At 47.8% G+C, this 14,404-nt stretch overlaps 1 protein-coding gene across 2 annotated transcripts in view; it reads right to left on the bottom strand.

The window, feature by feature from the left end:
• The window catches only part of LOC144723995 (protocadherin-9-like), a 132,745-nt gene that overhangs the window by 50,046 nt on the left and 68,295 nt on the right, over positions 1-14,404 (bottom strand). The window contains exon 4 of one of the 2 annotated variants that reach the window (XM_078602816.1): positions 4,186-7,664. The exons of the other annotated variant lie outside the window; for it this stretch is intronic. Coding sequence (XP_078458942.1) covers positions 7,609-7,664 — 56 coding nt within the window. The 3' untranslated portion in view covers positions 4,186-7,608. Of the gene's footprint in view, positions 1-4,185; positions 7,665-14,404 lie in introns of those variants that run through there. 2 annotated transcript variants of the gene reach the window in all.

The following is a 14,404-nucleotide window of genomic DNA, read 5'->3' as shown; positions in this document are numbered from 1 at the left end:
CCCTCCTGGTTTATGTCAAGTTCTCGCACAACTCGCAGCTGCCACACATCCCCTCCTGAGCAAAAAAATAAATAAAAATGACCTTAAGCAATGAAATATATTCATGACTTTTACCCTTAAAGCGTAGGAGATCTGAATTTAAAATTCTCATGTGTTTATTTATGTATCGTCAAAAATAAAAATAAAGTTAAAGTTATTTACTGCTTGCATCGACCATTGAGGTGGTGCTCATTTCCCGTGTACAGCCCTGTGCCAGTGATGGAATTTCCACCGTCTTATGGCAGGGTTGAGTCTATCCACGGGACAACCACTGTTGTTTTCTTAGCCACAAAGCGGAGTTTTATCGACCCTCCTCAACCAGGAGTCGAACTCGCAACCTTCCCATCGCGAGCCACTCGCTCTCCCCGCTGTCAACACCTGGCCGGTTCAATTCTGCTTGTCAACATACGAGCTGCTGGTGCAAGCGGTCAGTGCACTGAGCTACAAAGCCAGTGACCACAAGTTCGACTCCTGGACACGGCGAGCATCGTCGGGGCGAACGATACCCGAGAGGCTGTTCTGCTGGCGTAGTCCCTGTCTCACGGCAACGTAACTCACCAGCTGCCCGGAGGTGGAACGTGCGCTCTGACCGTCGACGACTGCGGAGCGTCGTAATTCTGGCATGACCATCAACCCCTCTGGCTCCTACTCATTGGTTCTTTCGGTGAAGTCACGTAGAAATAAATTAAATTAAATAATGATAGCATACGACGTTTCGATTGCAACACAAGCAACCATCATCAGGTACAAATGAATGAGAAAACAAACAGTAGATTTCTATTTAAAGTTTTCGTGACTGCAGGGATTCATATTCTTGGTTATTTCGGTGATGAAGGAAAATATTAAAATAATAAAACAATAAAATGTTCACGACGTTTCGATTGCAACACAAGCAATCATCATCAGGTGTGAAAACCACAGCAAGACATTTTTTTGAAAAATATGGCGGTTTTTCTTTTTAAACGTTTAAAAAAACGCCACTTTAAAAAAAATATGTATATATTGCTGTGGTTTTCACACCTGATGATGATTGATTGTGTTACAATCGAAACGTCGTGAGAATTTTAATCTTTTACTTTAATATTTTATTATTTCCCTTCTACGTAACTTTACCGAAAGAACCAAGAATATGAAACATAGTAAACTTGGAAATATAATGCAATACAACACAGAGAGTCGGCCAACACAACAGTCAACACCCTACCTGTTTGATTACGTTCTTCCAAAGATTGTGAAATTGAGAGAGAGACAAAACATAGACACGGAGACACACAGACAGACACACGAGCAGAGAGAGAGACTCACGCAGAGAGAGACACACACATAGGCACACAGAGATCGCAAATGGATTAGAGATTCGGCCGCAGACAAGCTCCAAGTTGCGGCGGTAAAACCCCCGCGCGCATTCCTCAGGATTTCAGGATTTCAGGACGCGGGTTGATCGAGGGAGTGGATTGAGAAGGATTATCCGTTTGGCAGAATTGACGAGAAGCCCGCCCGCGTCTGTAGCCGCGTTTGCATTGCGCACGGCCGCCAAATCCGCGCGCCCACCCGAGAAATGTTACGACATCCAAGTGATGCTCACCGTGAATTTCAACGAATTCTCAGTCAATGGAATGAATGAAGCCGATTTAAATTGATCCCCTCATTATAACTAATTGTCTAACAATGACTAAAGGTGATGATTATGATGATCGTGATGATGTTGGTGGATATAGTCACTGCAGTGCTTATGAAAATCTTCTAAAAAAATTTAAATTATCTGCTTAAATTTCCCAAAAATGTTCACCCTTTGACTTTTTTGTGCTTAATTAACCGTGAATATGGAGTATTTAATGTCGCTGTCTGAAAAACACAAATTTGATCTCTAATCAGTGAATACTTCAACTGAGTAAACCAGATGGGGTTTTTTTCCAGCTGTGCAACCATCATTTTTACAACACTCGCATGATTGCCACTATCAAAACTCGTCCCGTGCCCTCTGCTCCGGTGACCGGTGCATTCCGTGGAAGCCTCCCAGTCAACCATCATCCAGCTGAGAGGATGCTTCTTCTCCTCTGCTGCCCCCCTCATTGCCTCTCGATCTACACGTCTCAAGACCCTTCGTCTTCTCCCCTGCCCGTGACAAAATTTCCTACATCATCTTCTCATAAAAAAAACTAAAATACATACGCAAAGAGTTTGCATGCGACGCCTTCTTCCCCCATCGCGCGCACACCACGCGCGTCACACCCAGTCGTCGGTCGAATTACGATGGACGCACATGCGTCAAGTACAGACAGCCCCATGAAGGGTCACCCCCGTGCCATGCCAGTCACATGGGGCTCGCTTGATGTTGCCGTGGCCAGGAATCGCATTCAGGTCGCACGGTTCACAGAGCGGCGCCGCTAACCGTCGTGCCACCACTCCCCCTCCCCTGCACGGCCTCATAATGAGTCTCAATGATTTCTCAATCAATTAAACGAATGTCGCCAAGTTAAATTGTTCCCCTAATTTTAACTAATTGGACAACAATGAAAACAGATTATGATGGTGATGATGATGTCAGTCGCGTTATCAATCCGAATTGTATTGCATTACGTAATACACCACGATGTGAACCCAGCAATGTTCAAGGCCAATATCTGTAGTGATGATGTCTGGATCAGTTGCTGGGTCCCCTCCTTCCCCAACCCCCCACCCCCACTTCACCAACCTTAAACTGAGCCGCGTGGTGAAATATGGTTGAACAATCCTACACGACTTACACGGAAGGCATGCGGAGGACTTTAGCTCGGAGTGGGTTGACGGTGGGCTGTAAGTGGAGGGATGCACTGGGAAGTCAAGACAGAGAGAAACTAGACACAGCAATGCAGACTGGAGGTCTCCTAAAATATATCTGAAGGTAAAGTGCCTCCCTATAGCCTTTGGCACACTATTGGGGCAAGTGTGGTTAGCGAGCACCTATGAAGGCCGGCATGGCACATGAGGGGGTGGTTAGCAAACACCACTCTTGGCTGCTTTTGTCTCCCCACTGCTGACGTTTACACATGACACCAGGTATTCTTCATCTAAGGCTGAGTCGACCTAGGGGAGGCCCAGGACCGGTTCAGATATTCGTCACCGATATTGGCCGTGAGCAAGAATCGAACTCAGTTCGCCCGGTCGAAAGCAGGGTGCGCCAACCACCACAGCAATACTCTCGCTTCCCACGAAGTCGGAACACTGACACACATGTACCTTCTCAATCCCAACTCCACCTCTGATCAACAAGCCCCCCCCCCCACCTTCACCCAGGGTGTGAGAGGCCAGGAGGGGTGGGGGGAAGGGCACTGCCTCCACAAGGCACCGCAGAGCCAGAGGGCTGCATTATAGATGAAACCTCGTCCCGCTGAAGGGCAACGGCTTCTCGCATTGATTTATTGACCGGGGGGGTCCTGGGTAGGAGGAGGCTCACATCAAGGCAGCCCTTGCGGAGTTATGAAAGTTCGAGAGCCCCCGTTGCGGTTTTGCAGGAGCGAGTGGAGCTGGGCAGGCGGCAGGATGCATCTTTGTCGTAGTCGTCGCTGCCAAAGCCGTGGTTAACCCTCGCCGCCAATCCTATTTTCAAAGGCGAACATCGGAACGAGCACGCACATGCGAATGCTCCGTTTTGCACACGAGGCTGAGAAGGTGTCATCAAGCCTCTTCCCATTTCCTCAGGAAGCGAGAAGAGGCACAGTGGAAGATGATCACAAATGGTTGTGGCGGTCCTGCCCCCTCTGCGTACTTAACGCCTGTCACTTGTTTTACCTTTCCTTCCCTCCTTCTTCCTCTATCTATTCCTATTCTTCCTTCCCTCTCTCTCTCTCTCCCCCTCTCTATTTCGGTTTCCTTTGTATTGCCTTTCTCTTACACCACAGCCAGTGGCAAACATCACCACAACATGTTTACTGTAGTCATTTGCATGCTGCATACTTTGGCTCTGCTCTCTCCAGTATTTGTCGTTGTTGAAAGTACAAATAAATCGTCAACAAAAAAATTAAATGGTTTTAGCGTCGGATTTGCACGTCCGCCGTGTGCATGCAGAATGAGGCCAGGGTGTGTTTTGTGCGTTTATTTATTTATGTTATCCATGCTGGCCACGCACGGTCGGACAGCAGCGGCGTCGAGCCCAGAGGACAGTAATTCGTGGGATAATCATTTGTGGGACACGGACTCCTGCTGGTGCAGCGCCATAAGACCCACAGCTGTTGGCAGCGGAGACATAGCTCAGCGTAGGCTTTCTTGAACACTGCACCTAACACAACAGAGAGAAGCCTAGGGCTGGACACTGACAGCCTCCACGGGAATGCAATAATTTGCTCCAACCGTTGGTGCGGCGATTTGTTTTCTTATTTTGTTTTGTTTTCTTTAATCGCAATCGTTTCTTCTGTTGTAATTGCCCTCCGTGTTTTTGTTACGTAAAAGAAAAAAACGAATTAGCGTGATCGGTGGGGTTCGAGACCGACGCACAGCGAAAACGCGGCCTGCACCAGTGCGAGACGGCGCGTGCTCTCAAAAGCACGGGCGCGTGGGGAACAGGGTCCACGTCCACCACGGGGATGGAGAGGCGAAATCAGCTCACGTGACGACGCTTCAATAGATCGCCGTGTTCGCAGGCTCTGCGTGAGTGATGGCAGCATGCTTCGAGGAGGCGTTCACCGAGCAGTGGATAGATCATCGCTTTTGCTGATGATGACGGTGGTGGTGGTGGTGATCATGATGAAATATGACAAATATAATTTACATTGCATAACAGAAACTGCAATTGTAATTCGTGATTTTTTTTATTAGAAATTATCTCGCCCGCCTTTCATTCCCTCCCCCCACTGGCTCCTTTTCAAAAGCAAATTTGCCCGTAGCGAATGCAAAATCCCTCCCAGCAACGCGAACATCAGTGGCTAGGGCGATTCACCTGGGATGGCCCAGGGCAATCCTTCACCCCTGCTTACTCTGCCGCTGCCTTTCCCCATCAAACAGAACTCGATCCTTCTCCTCCAGGCACCAACCCACAGCTGCCAGTTTACTCGCAAACGTATTCCCATCTTACAGTCACTGACCTAACCATTATCAAGTTTTAGCCTTTCATTATTGTAAAAAAAAATGGCCGCCATGCTCTGCAATGCATGTCCGAGGGACTTCCGTTTTCATGCCGCATTAGACCCGTTCAAAAACAGGGCTGCAAAAATAACGGGTAGCAGATCATCTGCTATAGGTGGCAAGGCCATTACAGACGACAGCATCTGGTGATGGCAGAGGGTGCAATTATGTCTCGCCAATCCGCTCACAGTCACGACGCAGATTTAGCACCGCGCGGCGGTACACTGCTCTCAAACGGCAATTCGCATCACTTTTCTCGGCCTTGTCTAAGCCACCAGTCTGGCAGAACTGGTGAACGCGTGGCCGTGTTATTGTAGAGGCCTACCAACTCAAGCGACAGTTGAAGGTGTGGCCTTACCAACAGAGAGTGGCAGCGAAACAAAGAAACGAGGTATTAACGCTGTACGAAAATTAGATGGCTGTTATCACCATTTTCAGAAGGTCCTCGGAAACCCACAACGCATGCCAGTGTTGGATTTGAATTCTTTGCACGACAATCGCGACAAACGCCGGTGTGGCTACGTCTTTGGACGGCGAGAGTTTGGTCGAGGCTGAAAGGCACCGGGCGTGGCGCATGGCAGCGACTGGGCCACCACGCTCTCCTTCTGGGGCGTCTTGCAGAAAAAACCCGTCCACGAGTCTTGCATTCGTTCGTATAACCGTTCCACCACCAGAGCTTTTGAGGTGAAAAGTCCACGACCGTAACGACGATGGCTGCGACGGCGACGTGCCACTTCCAATTTTCGAACGGGGCAAAAATTATATGAACAAGCAACGGAGCTCATGAAATGTTTGCTGTCGCCATGCACAGTATTGAGAACATCTGACAAAATGTGTCTTTAATCCGGAGAGAGTGGCTTTTTCTCATTTTGGTGGACACAATGTTTCTTTATTTTGAATTCAGAGGAGATATTTTCCTTCTCTCAATGTGGGATTATAACAGAAATACATCGGTCCGCTCCTGAGCTTTAATACAAAAGCCCCTGAATGCGATAACAATTTATTATTAATAACAATGCCGCTTTATTTAACAATGAAAATCTTCACCGAGTCTCAATATTTATTTAAAGAGGGTCCTGTTCAAATTGCAACGTTCGGCCAAGTCCATAAAATGAGTGTTTGGCTGCATGGGGTAGGAAATGAGAAGTACCCAGAGAAAACCCACCTCTCAAAGCTCCACACAGATCGATTCAAGAATCCATTTACTACAATCTGCTGGTTACCTCCTTTCACACCCCCCCCCCCCACCTTCATCAATTGAACACCATGTAATAATTTGGCAGTGAAGGTTCAAGGTCACACCTCTTAGAGGTGGTAGAATGAGGTGATAAATCTCACCTCCACCAGTGACACATGGAAACCCGCGGTTCCATCAGCGCAGTCGTTACCATTTTACGATTTCAAGATCAAAATGTCACCGTGGCCAATGCCATCAATGCCAACCACGACCCACCAATGCGTCCTTCCTTCTGCAAATTCCACGACTGTTGCACGGTGTGAACATTGACCTCGAAGGTCAGTTGTTGATGCACGACACTTGATGTGCTTCCCCATGCTCTGTCGGTCGTGGGGGGTTGTCTGTCCATGCTTCACCGCTCCGTGGCGAGTGCGGGACAGTGGGACTCAGGAAGGGTTTGGACAGCGCTCGCCATCGATATCTGACTATGGCTGGGAATTGGGCTCAGGCTCAATGGTGGGGGTTCATAGCGCAAGTGCCACCGCTCACTCCTTTTTGCAGAAAATATGGGACCTCAAATTAAAGCCAAGCTTGCTTAGGGAGTTGAGATATGATTTAGTGCCTCATTCTCAGAATATTCATGTCTATTAGCGCGTCCTGTGTTGTTATGGACTCACACCTAAGGCCCCAGTGTCTGCGTGGTTGACGGGATTTTATTTTCCCATTTGCCATCGCCGAGGACTGATTGATTGATGAGATATAAACAAGAAGCTCAACACGTTCGTCAATACCACTGCCCTAAAGAGAACAACAAATATATAATAGGCGACGTCTTGGGTAATGGCTCTTATTCATTATCAGAGAGACATAGAGGCCAGAAAGATTGAGCGAATAATAGTTTGAGACTGCACCGATATATGCACCATGGGGCACTAAAAAAAACATTCGTGAAACTAAATTTTTTTTTACCAGGGCCCCATGGTACAAAGTGCAGTCTCCACTCTATATCGCTGGCCTCTCTATCTCTCTGCTATGGCGCAGAGCCATCGCTCCGAAACGTCGCCTGCAACAGTTTATTTTGCCTTTTCTTCGGGCAGCGTTACATTCGGCTACAGCCTTCAGTGCAGCGTTATTGACGAGCGCATTCGAGTCGGTGAATTGATACGTGCGCTTGTGCACCACTGCCAACGCAGTATCACAGAAAATGCAAAATGATGACAGGTAAACGGACTTCACAGAGCCCTGCTGATGACTCACATCAAGGGAGTGCGCAAAGCACCACGCACGTGAAGTCACGACGAACCAATCGCAGCGAGGCCCGTTACTGCCGCACCACCGTTCCAATTACCTGGGGAGTGTAAACAACCACCACCTTAGACTCTTCGCCACACATAACAAAAACATTTAGAAAATATATACTTTTTGTCACTTTTTCAATTTAAACTATTATCCAGGCAACCCAGTGGGTGCTTCGGAAAGTGAGAGTGCCTCTCCGATCAGCGGTGTTTCTATCAAGTTGTGAAGGCAGTGCGACTGGACCCGGGATTCAATTTTCCCTCTGTGAAGAGGCCAGGCGAAAATTGGACCGCTGAGAGGGCCCCATTTAATTCCTTGCTCCGGGACTCACGGCAACTGCTCCGTGCCACCGTCTCTGATCAAACAAGCGCCAGAGAGCACCCGTCTATATTGGCATCTCTGAGCCGGCAATAGAATTTCCACATTGTCACGGCAGAAGCCAAGTCTCCACATCGGAAAACTGCCAATGGCGGAAGGATGTGCTCCACAACAAGAAATGGTGAGCTGGTGTGCAATGTCGCTTCTCACATTGAACAGGGCCCCCTCGTTTTAGACGGAGTGCGTTTGCCAATAACAACCGGTGCCGCTGGAGGTGTTTGTTTAAGAGGTCTATCTCTGCTGGTGAGACCCAGAAGGCCAAAACCAGTCGAGTTTGCTTTCTAAGACATATGGTGCTGGATGATTGGTCCTTGAAAGCCAAATGGACTGATACGCAAACGCGTAGCTGCTTGTGTGTGTGTGTGTGGACACGCAGAGTGGAGCTCCACTTAAAATTGACTCACGAGGGCACTTCTGCTGTGCCAGCATCACACAGGAGCCTGTTGAATGGAGTCTGCGTCAGGTGAGGCCAGGAATCAGCCATGGAGCTTTGTTTGCGTTTGTTTTTCAAATCACAGTTGCTGAGTGCAAGTACGGCCCCTAAGTGGCCATCAACAAACACAAACTATTAAAGATGGAATAGTAACAATGTGTCCTGAGCAACATGAGAACGTGTTAAAAGAGACGATGGGATGGAATCCTCAAGTGGAGCAGTAACAGAGATGAAGCAGAAGAGAAGCGTTGTGAGCCCCAAAGAGTGGTGAGTGAGTGAGTGATTGGGTGTTTTGTTGTGAATGAGACGACACAGTGGGTCCAACATGGGTGGAGAAATCAACGTTGAAGTTCGCTGCAAAAGTAAACGTGGTAGTAGCGTTAGGAGAGAAAGTAGGAGGCGACTGAACGCCGGCGAGCTCGTGACTGAAGTGACACGGTCCTGGACCATCAATCAAGTGTGGTCTGGCTTCATGAGCTGTGCACCCCACGCGTCGGTGCGATTATCAGATTAGATTATTACATTTGTGACGAAAAAAAAGTGTTTCTGTTTTCATGTAGTCAACGATGACTGATCGTCGATGACAATCACCGAGCGTGGCGATGACCAAAGCGCGCCCGACTGTGACGAAACGAGACGAGATTAAGAAGGTCCAAATGAAGACACAGACTGAGATCATAATTTAGTAGCGCTATAGGGGAGCGTGGTTCTCCGAGAAAGACTAAACATGGCCATTGGCCTTTGTATGTGTATCGAAATATTTACTGAGTTTACTGATTGAATACATTGACAATAAGAAGGTGGGGTGGGGTGGGGAGGTTGAAAGAGGAGACTCGTACGCAACTCACACTAACATTTAATAACTTAGAGTGTCTGGCAAAAGCGTTTGACAGCTTGAGTGTACGACACTAAGAGAATGACTGAAATTAAATCCGCAGACTCAGACTCGACTAAAACTCCACGGGCTGTCATCGCCAAACTCGACTGGGACTGTGATAAATAAAATGAAATAAACCGCTGACTGAATTACCACCGCATTGCTATTCCCGCGCCTGCACTCTTGTTGGCGCAAGCCACTTCCTCGCTCGGACTGCGTCGCGTGCCGGATTCTTTTGAGCAACCGTAAAGCGTCAACCATTAATCTCACCTCCTCCGGGGGAAGACGACGGGGCTTTTATTATTTCTTTTTTAGAGGGGGGGGGTAGGGGTGTGGGGAGGCGGGAAACTGGCAATAAAATTATGAAATGCACTGCTCTCTGGGCTCGGGCGCAAACAAGGCTGATAAAGAACGACACACTCACCAAATTTGGCGGACTCTTTAACGGCAGCAGGCTCACACAATGGATTTATGATCAGTTTTGGGGCAAGCGGGGGACCATTTATACGGTGTAATGGCGGATGATGTACGTGACCGGAGCGCGCCACACATCTTATACATCATCACCTGCCCCTCCGCTTGTGAAGATTCCCACGGCGGACAGAGCTGTATTGTCGCGGGCGATGTTCAGTTTTCATTGATTTGCATTTAAGTTTGCTCGACAAATTAAGCCGAAGCTCAATGTCAAGACATAAAAAATGAATGTCAAATTATTTGTATTCATGTGCAATGTAAATTTAACACGTAGGATCTGGTGACCAATGTTATGATTTGTAATAAGGTCAGATAGCATGACTAAAATGTGGATAGTACACCCTCCTAGGCAGCGAAATGTCTGAACCCAGATTGTCTCAGATGGGGCCGCTCGCCCTCCGATTCACCGGTGTGCACAAACTGGAATGAATTGGCACATTTGCACATCACGTGACAAATTTACTAATTGGCAGTGTCGGGTGGAGGAGAGTGCACGACACATGTTTCACCAACGCGACACGACCCAAAAATCCGTCCAGAATTTCTGTAAAGTATGTATTCAGAAATATAAACTCTAAACTAAAACTCCTTTTATTTTACCAGCTAAGGCCCACTGAGCTACATAACTCTTTTTCAGAAGCGACCTGGCCACAAATTATAACTCAACGAAGTAGCTTATTATGTGGAAATTCATAGCAGCCAAATATTTTAAATGCATGTTCCTAAATGTGGAATGAAAAAGCGGTAAAAGAAATCCAAGCAACTACGGGGAGAACACGAAAACTCAAAATATACAGGCGTCAGCATTGGGTTCTACCTCCTGTATACCAGGCAAGGGAGTTAACATCGCGTCACCATGGCGCCCCAAATAGAAGGAGGAGGCCAGAAAAGGACAAGACGACTATTCATCGGTGGTTTTGTGCATCACAAATAAAAACCCAAACAGGAATAATAAGTGATTAACAGAGACAGACAGAGACAGGCCGGCAAGATGGACTGTCTCAGAAGGATGGAAACAACCACACACGGAGCGAAACGAAAGCCACCCTTTTTCTGACGTGGGCTGACGGTTGCGGCTTTGCGGGAGGCATCAGCGGGAAAAAGCCACGGCCTCCTAATGCTGCTTCCCTTCCCACGAGTGCTGCCCACAACGACGGGCAGTCTCCGAATATTTGAGCTCACCCCCCACTTCCCCCGCACGAAGCCCACAAGAATCACAAACCACCGTGAAGGGACCCAGCTAACCCATCGTTCATGCGAATGGAATGCCACAGTGGCACACACAGGTAAACAGTTTGGAGGACACCGATTGTTAAACGTCACTCGTTGAGTGCATATACATTTTCGTTCTGCAAATAATAAATGTAACTCCGTTGAAATGCACACACAGGGCCTAATTCGTGATTTTAAACAATTGTACGTTTTCTTTAACATTGAAAAATAAATGGTCTAATGTAATATAACGGCTGATTTTATTTTTGGGTCGGGGGATATTCAACTGTCTTCTACTCACCCTGTGTACGACTCTCTCTCTCCGTGTTCCTGCAAATGTGTATTGTGCCTGCAGTACTCGCTGCAACAGTCTGTTGAGGCCATACAGGGGATCTTTGTCTTTGCGTATGTCTATACATGTCAAAGAAAATACTGTACGTAATTACGCATATAGATATTGTGTGTGTGTGTGGTGCATGTAATCGTTGCTACTTCAGCGACAAGTCATCAATTGCATTTCCTAAATGAATTGCCCCTCTCCGAATATGTGCGTGCCGAAAGGCCCTGGCCACCCCTGACTGGGCCATGTGCTCTGCTGATTGCGGGAAGATGCCCCCCCCGCCCCCCCCCCCCGTGCTCTCCCCGGCCTCCAGAGGTCTCCGCATCCCTCTCATCCCCGGCGCCAGCTCCGCACAGTAACGAGCTTCGGGCCCCCTGACCCCCCCCTCCGCCCGCCGTGCGTGCCTGACCCCTGGCAGCAGGGGTTCACGACCTGCCGGCCCGGTCACGCGTACCGGAGCACTGCACCTCATCCACCGCCACTGCTGCCCCCCCCCCCCCCTCGTGATTTAATGCCGGCTCTCTTCGTTATTTCTTTGGTAAAGCTCCCATGGAGTCGTGGGTTAGCGTACTGCACTTTGCGATTCTGCTGAAACGGTGGCGCAAGTTTCTTACATTTCCCCTCCCGCCACCTCTGCCCACCCAGCAGTGTGGATCGGTTACGCCACAGATCAATTGACAGGTCGTGTGCGATGGGGTAAAGTGTGGGTACCCCAACCTCTTCCAAGACGTCTGGTGGGCATCTAAGAGTTGGACAAATACAGCCTCCCTCTAATGCAGGCCCTTGAGCCAACAAGGCGTGAGCAGGAGATTGCAGAGCCTGCACTTTGACCAATATATATTTTGTGACGAAAGATTTTGAAGTGGCGATGTTGCGGGCAATGGCCCTTCTTAACAGCACATTGCGTTTTGTGTTTTTGTGTCTTTAGGGTGACGAAGAGGATGTCACTGGACGCCGCGTGACACCATTTTCGGGAGGAAAACATCAGAGATGATGTCATATTCATCTACACGCTATGAAGAAGGCCATTTTGTGACTGCAGGAATTCATATTCTTTGTTCTTTCGGTAAAGGGAAATACTTTTTTTTCATGACTTTACCAAAAGAACCAAGACTATTTTATATATGTTTGTTTTTTTTGTAAAGATGTGTTATCGGCAAATGTGTTGCATTGTTTAATTTGTGACTTCACTTCCTTTCCTGGAATAATCCGAATTTTTTGTTTTCAAATAGTCCTGAATTCCATATCTACGCCTGATTTTATATATTTTTTTCAGATCAATCTAAAAATCGGAGCATACCCCTACCCTGTGCACGTGTCAGGAGACCCAAACACTTCTGGATTGCTATTTTAAACTTTGCCCGGTTTTTACCACCAAAAACAACACCCCTCGCTTGTTCGGTATTGGATTGTAGAAATGGACCGTTTCTGAAAATGCTTAGGGAAGGCGTCAAAAAAAAAGTATCTGTTAAAATTTATAAAATAAAATTGCGTACAATATACAGAGTACAGTCCACAGAGTGCAGTGCATTGATGGACTGTTCTTATATGAACACAAGAACAGTCCATCAATGCACTGCACTCTGTGGACTGTACTCTGTATATTGTACGCAATTTTATTTTATAATTTTTAACAGATACTTTTTTTTTTCCTCTGAACCCCATTATGACTGATTACAGCCTGACTGACACATCCATTGCAGTATGTTTGAACATAAATTGCACTCTGTTGCGTAGCTACCATTTGATCTGTCCTCTGTTGCCAGTGTAAAATAAAGCGGATTTCACTCACAATCACTTTTTAATTGAGGCCGCGGTTCCGTGTGATAACAAGGGGGGGGCACTGCATGAGCACGCCCAGCAAGAGCTCAGTGACCCAAGCAGTGCAGGCGGCCTCTGGATGTATTAAAGAAGGGTGCACCAATTAATTATCTAATCAACATAAAACAATCCATGAACATAAAAGCCAATGAATATTTCTCACTGCATTTCTCTTCTCTTAAACCCACTACATCTCAGTCTTATGCATGCATATGTTCTGACATCTCACGAGGATTGTATTTAATTGCATGGGGGAATGGGGAAGGGGAACCAAAGAGAATTGTCTGCTTAGGGCCCCCAATGGGCCAGCAGCAACACCACCGGGGTGGAGAAGTAACGGAACGTGGAGTGCCTGCGTTCACAGTCCTACACGACCCAAACGTGGCGTCGACACGGAGCGCTAGCGCCAGCATCACACATTGTCATCGCAAAGGATCCGTTTGTTCGCTGTCTGCTCAACGCAAGCTGCTGCATTCATCGGCAGACTCCTTCACAAGTGGATGGGTGCACAGTCGGATGAAGCGATGCACCGTTTGTTAGTGCAGCCAAAAAAAAAAACACAAAGGAGATTCATCCGAAATTTTCCAAAGTTGCTACCAATTGCCAACGATGCAAGACTGACCATTAAATCTGCCCGACCGCTAATTATAAAAGACAAGATGGACAAGGCAATGCGTGCAAGCTTTGATAAACGTCCGATAAGACGTGCAAAGGGATACGGATACAATAGAGATATATCATCAAATTTAGAAAAGGCATTGGCACGGTCCCCGGTATCAGAAGCCTTATGGTAATTGTTGGCAGCACCTTGGCAGGAGCTCTGTGAAAGCAGCGTCCTTTGGCACCGCATGAACTGACGTCCTCTCACCAGCTGCTCTCGTGGCGATGGATTAAAGCAATTGACGGGACGCCCGCATTCCACTCCACGGGCGGAGCAATTATCTCGTCGCCATCCTTCGCCCTCCACTAGAGCTTTAATATCGGCATAATTTGATGAAAACTTTGATCAGCCATGCGGTTGAAAAAGTGAGGCAGGAGAGTTTACTTTTTTTGACGCTATTAATGATGTTACCCCGACGAGCCGTTCAGCGGCCAGCGACGCGTAAATGATTGGCAAGCAGCGGGGGTCACGGTAGCGATGACAGCGAATGGAGCGATGGTGACGATGGTGGTGGTGAGGGTCGCTCATTGGCAGCTGTCCGCCGGGGTGCCTACGCCCAAGACCCGACAGCCATTTTCACGGCCATGGTAAGAAGT

Source organism: Lampetra planeri, chromosome 19 (genome assembly GCF_965212315.1).
Source record: "Lampetra planeri chromosome 19, kcLamPlan1.2.h2, whole genome shotgun sequence".
In the NCBI taxonomy this organism is placed as follows: domain Eukaryota; kingdom Metazoa; phylum Chordata; class Hyperoartia; order Petromyzontiformes; family Petromyzontidae; genus Lampetra; species Lampetra planeri.
This window is presented reverse-complemented; position numbering and strand designations above follow the sequence as displayed.